Source organism: Lates calcarifer, linkage group LG1, assembly GCF_001640805.2.
Source record: "Lates calcarifer isolate ASB-BC8 linkage group LG1, TLL_Latcal_v3, whole genome shotgun sequence".
In the NCBI taxonomy this organism is placed as follows: domain Eukaryota; kingdom Metazoa; phylum Chordata; class Actinopteri; family Centropomidae; genus Lates; species Lates calcarifer.
Genome location: NC_066833.1, coordinates 12,033,050 through 12,053,509, shown reverse-complemented (window position 1 = coordinate 12,053,509; position 20,460 = coordinate 12,033,050). Strand labels below are relative to the sequence as shown.

The following is a 20,460-nucleotide window of genomic DNA, read 5'->3' as shown; positions in this document are numbered from 1 at the left end:
AAATTACACTGTAAGTGAGTTTTTAGAATAATGTAGGCACCAGGTTTTGACAAGGAAGAAGAATGAATGAAAAAATATCCCTGGTCCTGCTGCATTGATTTTGATACTTTTTCATTATCTGTCCAACAATGTTGCTGTAAAGCAATACCCTTTAAATTTCTGTATATTTACGAAAACTGCTGTGGTACAGTAAATAAGAAAACAAATTGCACTATGATGTTTTTCAAGGTGGAAGACTGCAGGATATATTATATTAATATTGTCACTGAAAATCAAAACTAAGAAACGAATAGACTATCTTAATACTCAACTCAGCAAATAGAAAATAAAGATTGCTTGAGCCAGAGGCTCTATCAGAGTGCTTTCACTAACACTGTGACTCTGCTTTGGCTGTTACTTCTGTAGATTTCAGAGTCTTATTTAGACATTTTTCATTTCAAAAACATTCAAGGCTTGAGTTGGCCATCCATTATCAAGGGCTCTTCCTCTGGCCAGTATTTTTCTGCGTTCTCCAAGTGTTGTGTTCTTAAGTTAGACAGCAGAGCCTTGGCAGCCAGCTACTACCCATTAATCCCTGTAACTAAACGCATATCTGCAATAACAGCTGATGAAAGAATATCACAGCTTAAGCCAGGTTCCACACTGTGTTGTTTATTACCATGTTGCTGGCTATCTGCTCACTGGCAGAGGCTCTCTGTGTGTGTGTATATTTCTGAATTTGTGTTCATATGTTCACATGTTTGTTAGAATGTGTGACAGCATAGAAAGGGTTTGGAATTCAAAACAGACTAGGAGATGCAGGTGTTTATTTGATTGTGAATCAGTGACAAATTCTTTCGTGCCTTTCTTTGAGCCACAGTACCTTTTTTGAGCACTTAACCACTCTCCAGATCTCTTAGATTGGACAGTCCCTGCACTGACCAGTGTAGTCCCACTGCACAATATATTGATCTTCACACCACTCTCAGAAGCGTGGATGTGTACAGATGGTGCATAATTGTGCATGTTTCTTTTTAAATGTATCCATGCCATTGCGTATGTAGGCTGTAGGCAGTGTTTGAATTGGTCTGTGACTTCTGTTACAGTGACCTTACTATGACTTTTCTTTTATAATTAAAATTCTACAAGTAAGAACTTGTAAAGTGTCTGCTCAGCTAACCTGAACAAAGATTTGTTTTGTTGTTCAGCTGCCAGCAGTCAATGATGAATATTGGTATTTTCAGCAACTAACTACTTAGTAATTTACATCAGTTTTTGTGTAAATCACATGTATTCTGCATAACATAATGTTCCTGTGTTGTTTAACACTGTTTTCAGAAAAACAAACAAAAACAGGCATATATACTGTAATTCATCAGTTTCACTGAAATACTGACCCCTATTATGCACACATATTATACACACCATATTCTCCATGTCTTTTGATTCTGTGGCTTCTTCTTGTATGTTGCTGGCCAGAAGGGAAGGAGTGTCCAACAACTCCAGCCCTTGAGGAATGGAGAGTCTGTAATAACCATCCTTGCATGGTATTCTACTGGGAGGCCTCAGCGTGGGGTCCTTGTATTGAGGATACCTCAATGAATCTCAACAAAACCAATTTCTGGAATGGGACCCCTACCTGTGCCGTGGGTGTCCAGATCCGCAAAGTCAGCTGTACAAAGATGGGCGTTGGATCAGTCATAAGTAAAAGGTACATTCTCTGACTCTGATCGGTTTTTACTGTGTATACAGTACATCAGAGTGGTAATGCAGTTATATAATATTACAATTCATTGTTGCTTTTTTTGCAGTATCACTTATTTTTTTATATTTGTCTGTGCATATATATTGTACATGTTTGCTCATGTGTTAGGTTGAAGGCATGCCTTGTCCTTTCTCCTGTTACCACTGGATAGCCTTGAGTCAGATGTGCTGACATGTCGGTTGCATCACTTTAACACCTGACATTTCCATGAGAGAATTACAATATTTTTTTGTTTTGTCTTTTCACAAGTGAAAACTAAACCTAGCATCCACTGGATGGGTGTTTCTGAAATAATACTATAGACATATACTGCATATACTCCATATTTGTTTTCACTTTGACCTCTGTGCAGTTGCTCATGAACAAATTAAGTGAATATGTTATTTTAGCCCAACACCTAGTTTTTCCATTATAAGCACAAACAGTTGTCTCAAATACACAACTAAAATGTCAATTCTTGAGTCATTTTGCCATTCTAAAAATGTCACTTTTTGACAGAATATTTTCTCCCCCTATCCCTAGTCTGACACTACTGCTTTGCTTAGTTTTAGACACCAGAAAATGGGTCTCGAGAGAAATGAATGGTAAATTATGGTTGAGGAGCAGAGGAGCTTTTTAAAATCTGGGGGAGGAGTTGAGAGGTGATCATGTTTCTCTAGCAGAGAGATCATTTAAGAACGTGCTTTCCATTTTCCAAAAGTGTCTTACTTGAAGACATATAGTGTAAGCTTTTACTTACTGACAAATGACCCAGAGGACTTGATGCACTATGAAATTATATCCCCAGAGCTTTGTACATTGAGCTCTTCTTTTCTGTTTTCCTGCCTGTGCTTAGCATTCTTTTTTTGTGAACCTTCATTTTGCTTATGTTCCACCATTATCTACTCCTCTTTCAGCAATACAATATCAAACACTGCTAAGGGGTTTTGTGCTGTCACTGTAATGATGTTATAGCCCACACCAGGAAGATAGATTTATAAATAATTCACAAAGTTTGCCCTTCTTTAGCTCGATATATTATTGACAGAGCCATAAAGTGGATTATGAAGAGACTTTTTTCTTATGCCCATTCTGTCTTCTGCCACAGAGGCCTTAATCAAAACTGTCATTTCTGCTTCACCAACAGATCTTGCTTGTACAGTATGCGGTGAATTCAATCACTTCTTTAAGCGGAACAGCTCCTAACACATAGACCTGCATGTTGCTATTCATCACAGTTGATTTTGAGTGTCAGTAACAAGTGAGTTAGTGTGTTTATGTTGCAAAGCTGGGTATTTCAGTGTGTAAGATATCAGGATTTGAGTGTGGCTATATGGACCAGTACAAACTTATCAAGCCTCAGATGGTAAGATTAATACACAGACGACACATATGCTATGGTAGCATGTGAAAACGTTCAGGCCATTTCCATTGTTTGAACCCTTGTTTATCTTAAACTTGGATTGAAAGGCAGGAATGTCCTATAAATCATTCCTAGGAGCTGATATAACTGATGTTGTGCTTGAGAAAAGTCACTTCAGGCAGCAAACATCTAAGCATTTCATGCTTAGCAGTCATCTCACAGTGAGCAGTGGCTGAGTAGATGGTTAGTGGCTTTGTCTTGGTATTATTACAGAGCCTTCAAGAAAACATTAGATTGATTTTAGAGTTATATCTGCTCCCCTGTCACATGTTAAAGTTAAAATATTCATTCACACACAAGAACAGTGGTACTAAGATTGTTACCTTTAATAATTCTTTATTATACAAGGATAGCAAATTATCTTTTTGTAATATCACAGATACTGAAATGATAGTGTAGCTGATACTACACTTAAAAAGCCCAAAATATTTCCAATATTAATTAATATTTAGTTTCTAATTGTTTTTGCTGTTGTTATTAACTATGTACTGAATAGACAAAGCACACCAGTGAATGCTGGGCTGTAACAACACATTCAAATAAAAGCTCACTGACACATTCATATTTAGCATCAAATATTAACTATTTGATTAATTAGAATTGTATTAGAGTTATTGATTAAGTATTTGATTAAAATTTTGAAGAGATAATCAATAATGTGTGAGTGAGACATTTAATGTTCCCACCCCTGTCACAGTTAAATACCGTGGCCTTGACTGTAAGTCTGACTCTCTCATTCTGGGCATGCGACACAAATATTCCCCCAGCTGCTCCATTGCGTTGCCATGCCCTCTGGCATACATCACTGCAAAGAGGGAGAAAGAAGAGGTGGGATAAAGCTGGGGAAGGATGAGTTTTATGTATCTTGCCTCCTTATGCTTTGGCATACTTTGATCTCATTCCTGTGCGTGCTGGCTTTCTGCAGTCGGTAGGATATGGCACCATGCGGGGTCTCTAGTGAAACCTGGATGTGGTTGTCGGGCAAAGGAAGTCACTCATCTGAAAAGAAGTTGGAATGTCTGTGTGTGTGTGTGTGTGTGTGTGTGTGTGTGTGTTTGTGTTTGTTTGTTTGTTTGTTTGTCTGTCTGTCTGTTACAGAGGGCGGGATGATGGGTTGGCTGCTGGTTGATGAAGACATCAAAGCCTATAACTTATTTGATTTTACATAGCTGCATTAATCCAAGGTTGCATGACATACAAAATACAACACAGCCAAAGGATCCATTACAGATATGTTACAGGAGATATGTAGTAGTGTAAACAGAGAAGAAAGACATGATTCTTTTCTATTTTAAGACAAGGGAATTGGTAAAAGTACTTCTTAAAACCTGGTAATGGTGTCCTTGGCATGGCAGGAATGATTCATTGGTAAACAGTTTGCATAGGCTCACTTTTCTCAGGTTTAATTAGCAGCCATGCTGTGGATTAATTGATTGATTTTTCTCCCAGAACACTTGGTCCCCTTGGTAGAAATAGAGACTACTCTAGCTGTTTTGTGCATGTACACAGGGAGATAAATGCAGGCACCTGGTTGTTTAAATTGATCCTAAATTTGTTTCCCCTACTTGTAGCTTTGCAGTACTGGTGAGAAATTCAGTGGTTATAATTTTATTATGTGTCATACCACAAACAAAAGTACTGTAGGGATTCATAATGATTTCTCAAAACTGCATTAATTGTTTTTTTGACAAGGTTTAGGAGAAACAAAATAGTGTTTTAAAAGAGGCTGAGGAGAGCTGCAGAGTTTTTCACTTTTCACACTATAGTCATTTGATCTTTCTTTTTTTATCTCAAAATATTGATTAGTACACTTCTAAAACAACTGGGTTTTAAAACTGTCAGTGTATTACAAACCATAAAGCATAAGCATTAGTGAATGGGAAGAGTGAGAGAGTTTTTCTTCTCATAGAGCAATTTGTACCCTTGGAAGCAACTGAATGTGTGAGAAGACTGTAAATTTTTAAATTTGTCCACCTTTAGCTTGTGCATACAGGCAGTGGGGGACATGTAATCAATCATGTTTTCTGTGGAGAGATGTGTGATGTCAAGGACAGGGCAGTTGTTTCTCCGCACTGTCCCGTTACCAGCGAGACTCAGGACGTTTATCATTTATCGCCTGGGGGATGAAGAGAATTGAAGACCACTGTTTGTCTGTATGTTTAGGTGCCCAGATTCCTCTCGTCCAGAAACTGTCCGAGCCTGTTTGCTTCCCTGCAAGAAAGACTGCATTGTGACACCCTTCAGTGAATGGACTGCCTGCCCATCAACCTGTATACCACGTAGGTCCTTACGTGATTTTATGTGAACACAGTTTTAGCAATGTCTGTCTAATAGCCCCACAAGAAGTATCTGACATGAAAATGTAGAAAAACCTCATATATCCATTCCTGATGAGTGAAAGGAACACAACAACATTTTTGTAAAAAGTAAATTAGTGTGAACTGTGGAATGAATCAACTGTAATAGCACAAATAGGTTTTGTGTTCAATATCACAAGTGTTACTTAAACAACCAAAAGGTATTTTACAATGTCAGTTTGTGTTTTAGGGATTACACTGTCTTCGGATGTTTTATAGTTCAAATGACTGTTCAACAACTTTAGTAAATAATCAGGGTTTTTATTCAAAATAAAAATAAGTCTAAAAACTAAAAACTAGTCTGTACAGTATATCATTAATTGTTTGGTATGAGGCTCACCTAGTATGTGTTTTAGCAATGATTAAAAATCAAAATGTTGCCATACAAACGTGTTCTCCTCCCATGTTTCTAGTATATTCAATAATCACATTTAAGTGAAATGACAGTGTTAACTGTCTATTACATTAAGCTGTCACTTCAAGAGGAAAATGGATATTTAATGGGTTTCAATATGTGCACTGTAAATATCTTAGAAATCAAAAAGTATCTAACTGTTTTTAAAAGAATTGAGCAGGCATCTCATTTCTGTAAATATGCTGTAGTCCATTGGGTTTGCTGATGATGTAATCACTTTCTTAATTGCACCATTTTCAATGTTTAGTAATTAGTGATGTGTAATGAGCCTTGGTGCGTGAGCCAAATGGAGCTATTACAGTGTGGTGTGTCCGAAAACAGACTGCAGCGATGTGGAGGACATCACAGCCACAAGGGCACACTAATCAAGATCAACTTTGAGACAATTTGTTTTCTAGCCTTTCCTTCCAGATATCAGACTGGCACTGGTGTGACTATATCTCCATTTACTTGGTGTCCCAGACATTATATGTCAGCCATTTGTCTCAGTTTCATTTTACTTTCTCTCTCCCTCTGGAAAACATTCATTTAACTTCAACTGTGAAAGTAATCTGCCACTGAACGCAGAATTTTGTCAAGATTTTGTTTCATGTTCAACAGAAAATACAACTGCCGCCACACAGTCTCGATACAGGACCATCATTCAGAGGTCTGCTAATGGAGGTCAAGAGTGTCCTGACACACTGTATGAAGAGAGAGAGTGTGAATCACTTCCACTTTGTCCAGTGTATAGGTAATAGCACAGTTTATAACCAACTGTTTCCCTATCTTATCTAAGGACAAGTCATCTGCTCCAGAAAAGTAAGGCAATAGGAAAGTGTTAGCGTAATCACCAACTAATAACAAGTGTGACAAGGGACCATTATTGTTACAAAATACTTGAATGCATATGCTTTTATACAGGCATTAAATGCAGATACAATGGCATCTGACACATGCACACTTGCATGCTGTGTAATGTTAATAATGTTAAACACGGCTGCATTATATGATGTTAGTTAAGTTTGGTATTAAGTGGTGAAAAAACCTTAAGAAATGGTGACATAAGATTTTTCATTGTAGCAGCAATGACACTAAGCTAAGATAAGATTGTGCAAATATATCAAAACAATGTACTGATGGTAAACTCTTGCTGTTGTGGAACAAAGTTTTATAACATAAATCATAAGGTTTTTATGGTTGATAAGTTGAAAAGTTCAAAATTCACCACCTGTTTTTTTTTTTTTTTTTTTTTTTTTAGAAAATATGAGACTAACAAACACAGAAAGCACTTGCATACTAAAGTCTTTCTGTCTTTGTTTCCATGTAGATGGAGGACACACAAGTGGCACAGTTGCAGTCTGGTTCCAGATTCTGTCCGACGTGGATTAACTGGGGCAGGAGAGGCCTGTGGAAATGGTTTGGAGACAAGAGGCAAGTCTTATCCCTGGCTTATTATATTCTCTACACATGTCAGCCGCCGCTATATCACAGTTTTAAGCTTTGTTTCTCCATCTCTTTACTTTCCTTATTTAATGAGACCTAATAGCCCTTTCACAAGTGCTCCTTTAACAAGCAAGTGATGGAAACATAAAAGACAGAGGCAATTTGTCCAGAGAGTGTAATGAGATGAGCCTTTCTGTTTGTTGTCTTGATGATCTCATCACAACACTGGTTTCTTATTAATAAATGCAGCAAGTCAGATGGCCATAAGCACATCTTAGCAGTAGGTAAGAAATAATCAGCCCTATTACACACAATACACACACACTACAGTTTTCTGAAGAAAAGATGAATATGTGCTTCACAGCTTGAGATTCTGTGGTCATAAAGATTGACATTGAGAGAGTTCTGCAATTGATGTCCACAAATTAAGAATAGTATCACTCACAATGATGGAACACAATCAATCAATAATGTAACAGAAAAAGACCAATGCCATACAGAGAATTAATTCCCAATTCAAGTCACTCATGATTAGCTACTTTAACATGCAATTAATATTGTATTTGCTGATCACATTAGATTTTTACATTGAGACATGTTAGTTCTGTCTTTTTCACTTTCTAACTGGTGTAAAATGATTGCACCGGCTTAAGTTAATAAATGATGTGGTGCATGGCACTACTCAATGCTCTGTATACAGAGTATATTTATGCTCTATAATTGTTTGTGACAGATCAGCACCTGCACTGAAAAATGTTTTGTTTTGAATATAATGTGCTGCTTTTTAGAGTATTTGCTCTTTCAAGTTAGAGGTTGATTCTCTCTTCACTGCTGACATTTTATCTCTGGAACAGCTCTGTTTTCTTTTTGCCAATTTATGACTGTTGGACGATTAAATGGTGGCACATTTTTGAACATGTTTTTATTTCAGTTGTCTGTTAAACTGTGAGTAAAACTGCTGCCACTCCACACTGCTGTGCATGGCATGAGTCCTGCCTAAGAAAAACATTTCTTACCCATAGAAGAATGTTTTTCTCTGTAGTTATACAACTTATTATGATGTGTTTTTCATGAATGTGTATAGCATGTCCCTTATTTCAGAATTATCTGTATTGTGATGCAGTCATTAATGTTGGTAGCATATCACAAGTGACGTATTGTGTCCCTGTGATTTCCACATGTAACTGACTGTGCTCTGTGAGTGTGTGAATGTTTTGTGTGTTTCCAAACTCTGAAAATTCCTGTGAACCGCCCATTGTGAAGAACTATGTTTCTCTGAGTGGAGTTGTGAAAACGACTGCCACTGGCCCAGATCGTTACAAAGCCAGAGTGTTAATTGGATCATTTCAGACTCGTTTAGACGAGACCAAATGTCCCAATAAATCCTAGAAACTGACTGTTCTATCTAATTTACTGATGCGATTCAAGTTTTCAATGGCTTACGATGCTTCCTTTAAAACTTTCTAGCATTTTTTTGCTCTCACTGCTCATTTTTACTTGGCCATATAATTATGACTGACATTTCTCAATTGAATTTCTATGACTTTTGGTGAGGATGGAAAAAATGTCTGTAGTGTTCCTGGGTTAAGAGCAAGCCTCATTGACCTTTAGAGCTTCCTATTTGAATATGATTAGAAAATGACTAAGTTAAATACCTGTGACATTTCAAAAACTGAAGTACGAGTTTGGAATTTGCAGTAGGTGGAAACACACAATTTAAATGTAGATTTTTAACAACAAAGACTTTATTCAGAGTTTACTTTGACTCAATGGATGGCTGAACCAATTCAACGAAAAGGACACATAAATGTCAAATTGGGGCATAGTTAGGACACAATAATTGGGAATAGGGCCATATTCGGAACATAGATACACTGAATAAGGGTATATCAAAGACAAATGACAGAAAGTTATAGCATAGGTTCCCCAATTATTTTATTTAAGGACATTTAAAGAGCCAGAGTCCTCCATATGCAATCATCCACCATCACTCAGCTATAAGTATAATTCTCTGATTTAGATTATATTACTACTAATTGGATTCAAAGATGTAGCTTTAGTTTCTTTGAGCTGTGTTTATATAATTGCTTTTGTGCAGTTTACAGTAAATATATTAAATGTAATATCCTGAACATACTGTAAATTTAAGTGAAGAGTCACCTGGGTTTTCTCTAGCACCTGGGTTTTCTCTAACACATTATATTATTATCCCTTTTTTATTTTCCATTTCGGAACAGTTCTTGCTTTTCTACCTTTTTTTTTTTTTAATTTAGACTTCCTCAACATTAAGTTCAGTTATCATCACAATATCAACATTGTACTCTTTTCCATATATCAGTATTCATCGTAGTAGCTGCAGTCACATCCTGTGGGAAGGGTGTGTGAGACGGTATCTGCTTCAAATATTTCTTCATCATGTCAGACATTCATTGTGTTCCAGTGCAAAATATGCTATCTGTTTGCCTTATACACACATACACACACATTATATATATATATATATATATATAATGCTTAATAATGCCCCCCAAATCCTTCCTTTCAACTCCTTTCAAAAGTCAGTGATCAAGTCAGTCAGGGACAGTGTCATTAAAGGTATTGGCCAATAACAATATAATAACAATATTATATTATATTATATTATATAACAATACTCTTATAAAGCCTGAGCTATATTTTTAAAGCTTTGACTAATGCACAGATCCCATCAGGTTGCAATCAAGCTGGCAAGCTTTGTTCAGGATAGGGGTTGCCCTGCAGAAACATTTCATGCATACACACAGCTTTAAATTAAACTTTGTATGCAGCAATAGGCACTTAAGTGCAACAACAGTTAAGGGTAGTGTGAAATAAACCTCCTGAGTAATAGATGCAATCACTGCTTAAGCCGCAGAGTCTTGCTGTGCAAACAGACTTGATTCATCAACATACTGTATGTTTGCTGAATAATTAGGAAGACTAGCAGAAGTGGTAACCCATCAGACTGCAAGGCACAGAAGAGTGATGGTCTTTTATAGACACTCATCATAAACCTCATGCAGTTCATTAATAAAGCATTAGTTCATGATAAGATAATCATAAACTAATCATGTATCATATGTTTTAATAATTTATAAATTGTCACATATTAATCTGTTATGTTATTTACAAGTGATAAACAATTGTCAGCAAATTTGTAAACATGTAATAATAATGGGAATAAAACAGAAATTTACATTTGAATAATTCCCCCCCAAAAAGTGTACAGAATAAATAAAAAGGGGTACTGTACATTAAAATCCCTATCCTATAAACCCTATTTTAACTCTGTTAGCACTCAGTGGTCATGTGGTTCTGCAGAATAGCACTGTGCTTTGGGGTGTAATTATGTCTTTCTGTCTTGTGGCCACAAACAGCCAACGGAACTGTTTCCCGTCTGACTGCTCTGACATTTGCTGTGGTAATAAGCAGCAACTCTGTTTGTCACAGCTCAGGGAGGCTGATTTCAGAAGTTACCAGAAACTCAGTTGTTGTAACATTTTCAGCTCACCTTTGCCTCTGTTTTTACCAGATCATGCATGAATCATTTTCCCATCCACACATTTCCACTGATTTTGTTTGTATTGTACTGAATGACAATACAATCCCACATTTGCCTCAAAAATTGAGGTTTGCATCTAATGTTCTCCCTAATTTTTCATTTGTCTGAGCATACACACAAACTCCCTGAGAACTCCTTGGACCACTATGAGCAACATCAGACGTGTACACTGTCGCACACTGTAATTTTATGCGCTACATAGTTTTGCTGTGTGCTGAGAAAGCGGGAGCAGCTTAGAGGGAACATTGTTTGCATCTATATCAGGTGGTGGATAACAGCTGTATTGTTTAATCCTTAATTACAACTATACATTGTTTTTTGTTGTTGTTTGTTTCATCAGTTACTTTCTGGCTGAATTAACTCTAACTCTAACTGTCAAAACTAGACACACAACCATTGTAGAAATGTCTTTTTTTCTCATGGCAAACAGCATTTTGGTTGCCAGGTTGTCCCTTCTGGGATAATTACACAAATTTTGGTTGAAATATTGTGTAACTCTGGGAAACTAGATGGCTAGTGATGATGAAACATTCAAGTAGCAGTTACAGAATTGTTCAAATAGCAACCGGTGATTTTTTAGCTGAGCCAAAACTAGTCAGATTGCTGGATACATTGTGATCCCCAGGCTCAGGCCTGTAGTGTAAGGTTAGAATCATGGCCAAGGTTTAGAAACAAGCAGGCAATTGGGTTTGCAGTTTATAAAGCCAATATGCCCTTGGCTTGAGTAAATGCTTCCTCCCATCAGTGTGTGTCTAGCCCCATGTCGGACACAAGGCTGTATGTTGAGTGAATGCTAATGTCTGACCAAGTGTAGAATGATCTATGGATTGTGGTACAAACTGACCTGACATGCCAGGGGTCACAGATAATAGGCATTACATGAGAGTGAATTCTAACCTTGCCAAAAAAGGACATCTTTAACTAAACAGAACAAGCAACTCTGGAAAATCTGCATGAAGCTGCAGCTGATAACTTGGAGTGAGCTATGAACTAATGGATTTCACACTAACTACAACACATTGTGCCTTCATTCTGCCAACTTGTGGCTCATAACCAGCTGGATGTGTTGTATCCCTCCCTGAGTAGGACTGGAACTGTTTTGAGAAATTATTCAATAGAAAATGAGTCATGCTGATGATCTTTTGCTGCAAGAAAAATGTGACCTAATGGCCATGATGGAGCCAATCCACATTACTCTTCACAAGGCAGCACATAGAGGACCATGATATAAGCTGTATGACTGAAATAACATTAAGTTTATATATGATGGGAGGGGGTTTTATGTAACCAAGTGCTAAAAGTAATGATAGAAAATGTAGCATGTTCTGGGCTTGATTCAAGAGAACAATAGAAAGGGCACTTGATTATGATTTTTGAAGAATGTCTTTTTATCTCAAAGTCTACAACGTGACCCCAGAAAAGATTTTAAAAACCTGGAGTGTGACGAGCTTCTTCAAAGCTCGTCCTTTCAGCAGGGCTTCAAAGATGTTCACCTTTCTAAGTAACTGTATAATTAAAGATGATCCCTGTCAGTGGCAGAGATACCGTGACAAAAATTGTTACCATTTGTGAGAGGAGATGATGTGAAAGGCCACACAAATGGGCTTGGGCAACCAGAGGCTGGAATAATTATGTTAAAAATGGATGGCTCCCAGTTCAAAATCAGAATGTCAGTACTTGCTGTGCTGAGCTAATAAAAGACACTGGCAATGACAGAATGGGGTTGTCACTGGTGGAGTAGGTTGGGTAAGAGGGAAGACCATTCAAGGTAAATGGACAGAACTAAATGCCAACAGGGACACATAATTATTCCCACAGTGATGCTAATTGGCCTAATGCCGTAGCAGCTGTTAATAATTAGTTGTTTTGCAAACAGGTTTGTTAAAAGGAAAATGAGATTCACCTTTAAGGGTTCATCATAATTTTATCAGTGTTTAACCTGAACACATACATTGCAAAATGAAAATCTTTTTTTTTTTTTCACTGTGATTCACAATCGCTGTGGTTGTGAATGTTACATAAAGGCACAATAATAGCTATCATCTCCCTTGCAATGCCTTTGTAGAGGCATTGTATGTAAATGACCATCCCACATATTCTCAGCATGTAGAAAGCCAACTGTTTTTGTCAGAGGGCAAAATTTAAAAGTCAAATAGAAATCAATAAAATTGATTAAAGGCATGTTTGTAGATCAGTGAATCCTCAAAGATGTTGAGGCATTGGGAGGAGGAGAAATTTTCTTTACTGGTAACATTGCCTTACTTAAATCCCAGCATGTGTGTGCATGAAAGAATAGTGTATTTGAACATGGTTTTGCACCATGCAGTGTGTTTTTGTGTGAGCTGCCCCTGTCTAATCAGTAGCACCTCACAAAACTACAAAAGTCTCTCCCCTCTCTCCTGAGCCAACAGACTCTGCATGGACAGAGTGTCCTCACACTTCCTTGTTTGTTCCTAGTTTTCCTTTTTATTTCATTTCTTTAATAACTCAGCCTGCATTTAGAACTATTTTATGACTGTTTTTGTGGATCCTCATTTACCGTTGCTTGCCTTCTCAGCCAGGGTTGAACCAGCGTTAGTCGAATAATTATTCCTACAGACACCCTTGCCAGGTACTATGCATACTGAAATATCAAGTGTTGGAAGTGAAATTATTCCTCTCCCACCTTGTGGGTCTCCTGATTATTGCGTGCCACTTGATTCACAGCATTACTATCACCATTAACATCCTACAAAAATGTCAGCCTCTTTTTTCTTTCGTCTTGACATGATACTTGAAATGTGAGATATTTGGTCGTGTGTGCTTGGGTGGGAGCTTTATCTTGAGAATAATAACAGTGTAAATTTTTGTCTTCCACCACAGGTTCCCTCTGTAGAGCAAATGATTTGATTTTGGAGTACCTTACTTGCATATATTTGCATACTAATGAGCTTTCCAGCAACACTGATATAATGCGCATTAAGCTGTGTATTTTCTTAAGACCTTTGTGTGAACTAACCACAGGTCATTTGAGTAGCTGGTCATGTCAATTGTACTAGGATACTGAGCAATACATAAACTCTCTGTTTTATTGAACTGCTTATCAGTCATAACCTCCCATTTGACTCAGACTCTGGTCTTATTTTGACCAAAAACTATACTAGTAATGCATTTGCATTGGGTCTCAGCATTTCACAAATGCTGTTTAGTCTGATGAAGGCACCATAAGCCTCAACATGCAATTTGGGGATACAAACAATTTAGATTTCCAGGGTATTAAATTGGTTTGAGTTCAACAAAATGTAAAGGAATGAAGTTTCTTGCTACAGAAACTTCATTGCCTGGCCTCTGTGTCATGTATCATGGGGGAATAAATGTTCACCTTTTTTTGTAGAATAGGGAACTTGCATTATTATTAACAGGTTTTTTTTTTATTATTAACACCTTGGATTGAGTGTATACGTTCTTTACCTACAAATAGCTCTGTCTTTTCTGACAAAGAGTGGCCTCACCTCTGTGACAGTTTTCATTTTGAGATATGAGAGACATATGAAAAAATTGCAAAAACTTGTTTGGGGGTATTTTCCAAAGTCAATAAAAGCAGCCACGCTGGACTGAAAACCTGCTCCCAGTTAATTGAGTGCTACATCAGACCAGGTATCCCATCTGGTCTTGCTGTGTGTTCTAAATAATTATTCATAGCACACGTTGTCACATGCTGCTGCTACAGTACTGGGTTGTGATGTCTTTATTCCTCTTCAATCAGATACCAGTACTTAGATTAGATAGTAAATACATCATCATGTCAAATTCATTTAGCTTTCATGTTGATCTGTTATTATGAATGTCTTGTTTTATTCAATAAATCACAGTTATCTGAAGAAGTCTGATAAAGGTGTTGTGCTTGAAGGTTGAATTAGCATTTCAATAGATCTTAACATGAAAGCAGCACAGGGATTTTGTTTTTAACTATGGCTTATGCTATGAGTGGACTTAAGAAATGTTTCTGAGCCCATTCAACTAAACATAAAACTGTGAATATGAAAGTGACCTCATGCTTACACCAGGCTTATGTAGCACAAAAGATAACAAAAATGCATCTGTAGGTAGTTTTAAAACAATAACAATGAGTGTTGACTGGGTGAGATGTGATTTGTTATGGGTGCATTGTCTTTATAAATAGAGTAACATTCTTGCCTTCCTACCTGTGTTTGCAGGGGTCAGTTGTGTTGGGGAGAGCAGTGAGTCAGCCAATATGACGGAGTGCCTGCGATGGGCTGGCCCCATGCCCCCTCAGATCAGAGAGTGCCGGGTGGCCTGCAAGGATGATTGCACTCTAACTGCATGGTCCAAGTTCTCTGAATGCACTGGATGTGGCACTTCTACAACTCGCAAGCGCTCACTCACAGGTAAAAGTTCTACTTTTATTCACTCAAATACCTGTGCTGCTAGTAAAACACATTCATTGTTGCACATTGGATGCTATTTATATGGGTCTATATCTTCATCAGCCAGTGTCAAAGCGTTGATATAACCTCGTAGTATAGACTACAGTTGAAAGAAAGAAGTATCACATTCATTCATTCCAAACACGTAAGTAACTGTCAAGGACATTCTCTGATCTTCAGATTTGTTGTATTGACTCCATGTTCTTCATGTGCTGAAAAGCCATTGTACTTTGCAGCATACTACAACCCAGTCTAACCCCTTTTCTTGTTCTGGTTCTGTTACTGTAACTTTCTGCTGTCCCTGTAGTGTTATGTCAGGTCTAAATTAGGTCTCTCGCTGCATGTAATCCGTTATTTCAGTGCAGATGGCAAAATCTGAATTACATGCTGTGGTTGCAGACCAGGCTGGATACTATTTGTCTTCATGAATATTTGATCCAGTGCCAGAGGGGCTGTAGTAAACATACCCTGTCTTCTTCTATAATGCTCTTAGAATCCAACACACGAAATCACCCTTAGCTCAGTGGTGGGTTTCTTTGAGAAGAGTGTGTGCTCATGTTTAGTGGTTTGTAATGGTCATAATAAGTGAGTATTCCAACTCTTTTATGCCAACTTCAACACTTGCTTTAATTTCTCTGTCAGGTAAATTGATGGAAAGCAAACCCACTGTGGGTTTTAAGCTCTGACCTGTGGTTAAAAAAGTTGGCAGCGTACCAAGGCCTCCGCTTAGATAATACAGCTATGCCTGAAAGCCTCTTTGACCTATAGTGTATTACAGTATATTTTGACTATCTAAACTCAAAGTCATTTTGAAGGCCCAAAAGGCAGTTTAACAGAATGCTGTCTCTTTGATTTCCCGGAAGTGGAGAGAAAGAAAGAAATGAGATGTCCATTCCTACAGACTAAAGTCAGCATATGTCAATAAAATGGCAGAAGTAAAGCCTCCTACAGTTACTGTTAGTTCATGCAGAGAACACTTTCAACTATTGTGAATGTTATAAGCACGACAGCCCCCTTACTACTGCACAGAAATAAGGTTGAGGTGTTTGTGTAAATAGTCAAAGAGCATAGCACAAGGAATATAACTGTCGAGTGTTCACATTATGACCAGTGTTCCCTGAGTGCTGTATATATAATTTTTGTGTTGTCATAATTTAACATCCTCCCTCATACACTTATTACCCATAACGATGTGTTTACACACACACACCTCTGGCTTTAAATTCTCAGATGCACCTGTGATTCTTTAGCTTAGTGGGGAGTTTGACAGTTCTCTGTGCATTTGATTTTTTTTTTTTTTTTTTTTTTCCCCCCCGCTGATGCCCACATATGAACTTGAGCATATATGTGACATTATACATTGTATCCCTATTAGGGCAGCATGAGTGGCTCAGTAGTTTTCACTTAAAAGCAAGAACCTCCTAGAGTCCACAAGACAGCTGCTCATTTTCTTTGAGAAATTTACATGTTCATCCCACGCAGGGTTCCTCCAGGTGCTGCGTTCCCCTCCCACAGTCTAAAGACATGCAAAATAACATGAACTGATGATACTGCTGGACCCACACAACCCACAGCCAGCCAGCGTTGTGTTTCTTTCCTTTAGTTTGTACTATTTTCTTTCACCCACATATATACACCTCATGTTAGAGACTGACCATAACCTAGACAGTAATAAAAAGCTGACCAGCACTCATTCTTGTAACAGATACAACAGGTACCCCTTTTTCCACCATGCTAAGTATGGGCAGTTCAAAGAATTAGCCCAGTAATAGAGTTGTCAGAAGTATATGATGTTATCCTGGCATTGATAGGCACCTATACCCCTGAAACGTGTGACTACCCTGCAATAGTGAAGTGCATGCTGAATGTGCAGGCTTTTCAGCCACTGTGGCACTTTCTGCCTCTATAGACTAATATGATCCTTGGCAGATGATTTGCATCTTCAAAAGTGCTGCAAGCAACATTTTCAAACATCATATATAATCTTTAACTGATTTATATATTGATATACTTAAAACAAATAAACAAATAAATAACACCATAGTAAAGAAGATTGAAAGCCTCTTTCTCATATCAGCAAAACACAAATTAAGGTCTCATTTTCAGTAAACACTGCTGGTTCCTGTTGGAGTTATGACAAACCTGTTTACTTGAAAATAGCATAGAGGATGTCAGTCTTGTACTTGGTTTATTACATATAATTATACTGATGTCTTAACATTAATGGGGTAATGATTTATTAATGTTTAAATGATACACATTTAAGCAGATGCTGCTGGAATCTGAATCTATCCCCTGTCACAGTAAAGGACAACATGACTTGGGTGGATAAATTGTTCAGAAAATTATAGGATAAAGATTTTCTCCTTTGCTTTATTGGCAAGTATTGAGTTTGAACTAATTTCTCTCTCAAGCTACATGTTGAGTGTTATATGGGTATTCAAACGTTAAGTTCTCTGAATTATTTCTACCACAGGTCAGAGAGCAGAGTTTGTGTATATCTGTAAGAGCCTTACTGCAGTTAAATGGTTTAGCTACACTATCCGACTTTGTTACTGAGCCATTCCAAATTGCTCATATTTTCTTCTTTGTCAGAGTAAGCTTTTAAGTACCTCATGTGTGTCATTTTAACCTGGCCTTTTACAGAAATACTATAGTTCTAATGGTCAATTTGCTACCTGGAACTGGATTTATTTGATTTTATTTTATGGTTTAATTTTATTTTTGCTCTTATGTTTTCACAGCTTTATGGGTGTTTTATCATTGCAAGATTCAGTTTTATCTCTGTTTTAAATCATCTTATACTATGTTTTTTTTTCCCATGGTGAAACTAGTTTTATTTATTTATAGTTTATTTCATTTTAGTACATACTATGTGCCATATAACTGAAGATTGATTGACTAATTAATGGATTCAAATCAACTCCAGAGAAATCCATTAAAATTTTCAAGAAAGGTGGAGGAAAATATTATATCAATTGTACAAAGAGTATAAGACCAGTCTATGGAGAAGATTTCTATAGGATTTATTATACAGCTATCTCACAGTACATGGAATTAATATCAGGCGTTACATTACAGGAAAGGTGGACTGCAATGGAATAGAGTTACAGAGTTATTCTTTTATGACATGACTTGTATGTATTGTGAGCTATAGATATTGTAATTCACAGAATTAGAAAATATATGTTGCAACCTGAGGTGTAATAATATTATAAGTTATGCTGTGTTAGCAATATTGGCACAGATTGCGTTGCTTGGATGTTTTGTCCCGTGCCTTTGTGTTTTATATTATGTAGCTACCTTTAGATACTCTCTCATCATTGTTGGAACAGTTGTTTCTTTCGGTTTGTCACTGAAAAAAGTTCCAAGGCCAGTTTTCACACTGCACTGACACTTAAGTTGCTTAGTAGCCTCACATGGTCAGGACAGATTTTTTAAGATTCCAGTCCAGAAAGAAATACTAATGGATCAACAACCAAATAGCAAACATTAAGGTGATAATGAGACAAGGAAGACTGCACAGTGTTATGGCTGCTAAAAGAGCACCAGCACAACATATATTACATAGAGATTATTCTGAAAAATTTAGTTTGATTAAAATGCATACTGTTAAAACAAGTTGGATATTACAGACTTAAATGCAGATTGTCCATGGTGTCTGTAGGCCTATGTTGTGTTATTGCTAGTAATCTAGTTGTCAAAGTGAAGTGATGTTGCACTCACACTCTTCAATCAACCACCAGCAGTGGTGTAGATTGAACAGATTGTCGGTGGATTGCAGTGTGGCGGCAGTGAGTTCACACTCAGTGAGGAATGTTTGCAATCAGACCCACTTCAGAAACAGATGGGCCGCTCACTTGGTACACAGGAGGCTGAGGACACCCAGGATCCATGAAACCAATACGGGTGCACAAATATAGCGGGATTAGCAAAACTGCAACACTTTCAGCAGGATTCCTGTTTATGTGTGTGTGAGATAGATAGATAGAGAGAGAGAGAGAGAGAGAGGTGTGTGTGTGTGTGTGTTTTACTCTCTCTCCATCTGGTTCAGGTCACGGAATTCTGTTGGCACTTTTATTTTACAGTACAGAAACAAGGTGTTTACTTTAATTATGACAATTATATAGTCATTTTCTTATTCTTTGTGGACTGCAATTCATTAAAGCCACACTTGGCAATTTAGTGTGGACTGGCTCTGTTCTGCTGGGATCAGCAGGATTCATTTTAACCACACAAAAGGAAAATAACCACCTCAGAAGCAATACTGTATGAACATAAAAGCAATATAAAGCCTGCTTTTCCCTATGTAAGTTATGAATTATTTGTTTACATTTAAAGCAAGAATCTGTAACTTTTGAAAAGAGAAATAACACATCCTTCTTAAAAACAGCAAAAGTTATAGGTTCACTCACAATAAGACATACCTTTACCCAATTTAATAAATTCTGAAGTTTAGCTGTTAGAGCTAGTTACTTGGTGTGATGTGTCTAGTAACATGGTGGTTATGGCAGCTATTGTTAACAAACTTTAGATGGATGGTACAAGGTCAGTTTGTTGACTTGAGCTTGGTGGCTTGGTGTAATGTATGGTGGCTCTGTGGAGCTGTACTCACACACAACAGTGCTCTGAGCTAAACATGATCACTATGACAATACTGATGTTTAGCAGGTGTAAGCTTTATCATGTTCAAAGTACAGCTGAGGCTTAGTGTTGGAGGCTTAGTTTTGCAGGTACATGTTTAGTCACACACAAAAGTCAAAAGATCATTAAAGTTCAAAATTTATTGTGGCGTTAGTATTCTTTTCCTTAAGTTGCTTGTGTTCTTAATTCAAATACCAAGTGTATCTTAAACCTAACAGACATGTCAAATGTTTCTCTATATTACATGCTCGGAACTGAATGCAAATGACATTTACATGACAATGACTATTTCATTTTTTAAATAATGTATTACAGCAATACTAATGTGTAGAGAACAGCAGAACAGCATATCTGTCTTATCTCATATGGCATGATGTCAAGCAGACAATCAATCATGTGATAGATTTTTGAGCAGATGGACATCTTGACAGGTTGTATCTGTTACTTGTCCAGATATTAAAACTGA

The 20,460-nt window shown here is 37.3% G+C and overlaps 1 protein-coding gene across 2 annotated transcripts in view; it reads left to right on the top strand.

The window, feature by feature from the left end:
* Positions 1-20,460, top strand: part of thsd7ba (thrombospondin, type I, domain containing 7Ba) — a 147,222-nt gene that overhangs the window by 91,819 nt on the left and 34,943 nt on the right. For both annotated transcript variants that reach the window (XM_018682007.1, XM_051070232.1), the window contains 5 exons: positions 1,459-1,690; positions 5,310-5,425; positions 6,519-6,651; positions 7,228-7,331; positions 15,120-15,311. In XM_018682007.1, coding sequence (XP_018537523.1) covers positions 1,459-1,690; positions 5,310-5,425; positions 6,519-6,651; positions 7,228-7,331; positions 15,120-15,311 — 777 coding nt within the window. The remainder of the gene's footprint in view (positions 1-1,458; positions 1,691-5,309; positions 5,426-6,518; positions 6,652-7,227; positions 7,332-15,119; positions 15,312-20,460) is intronic.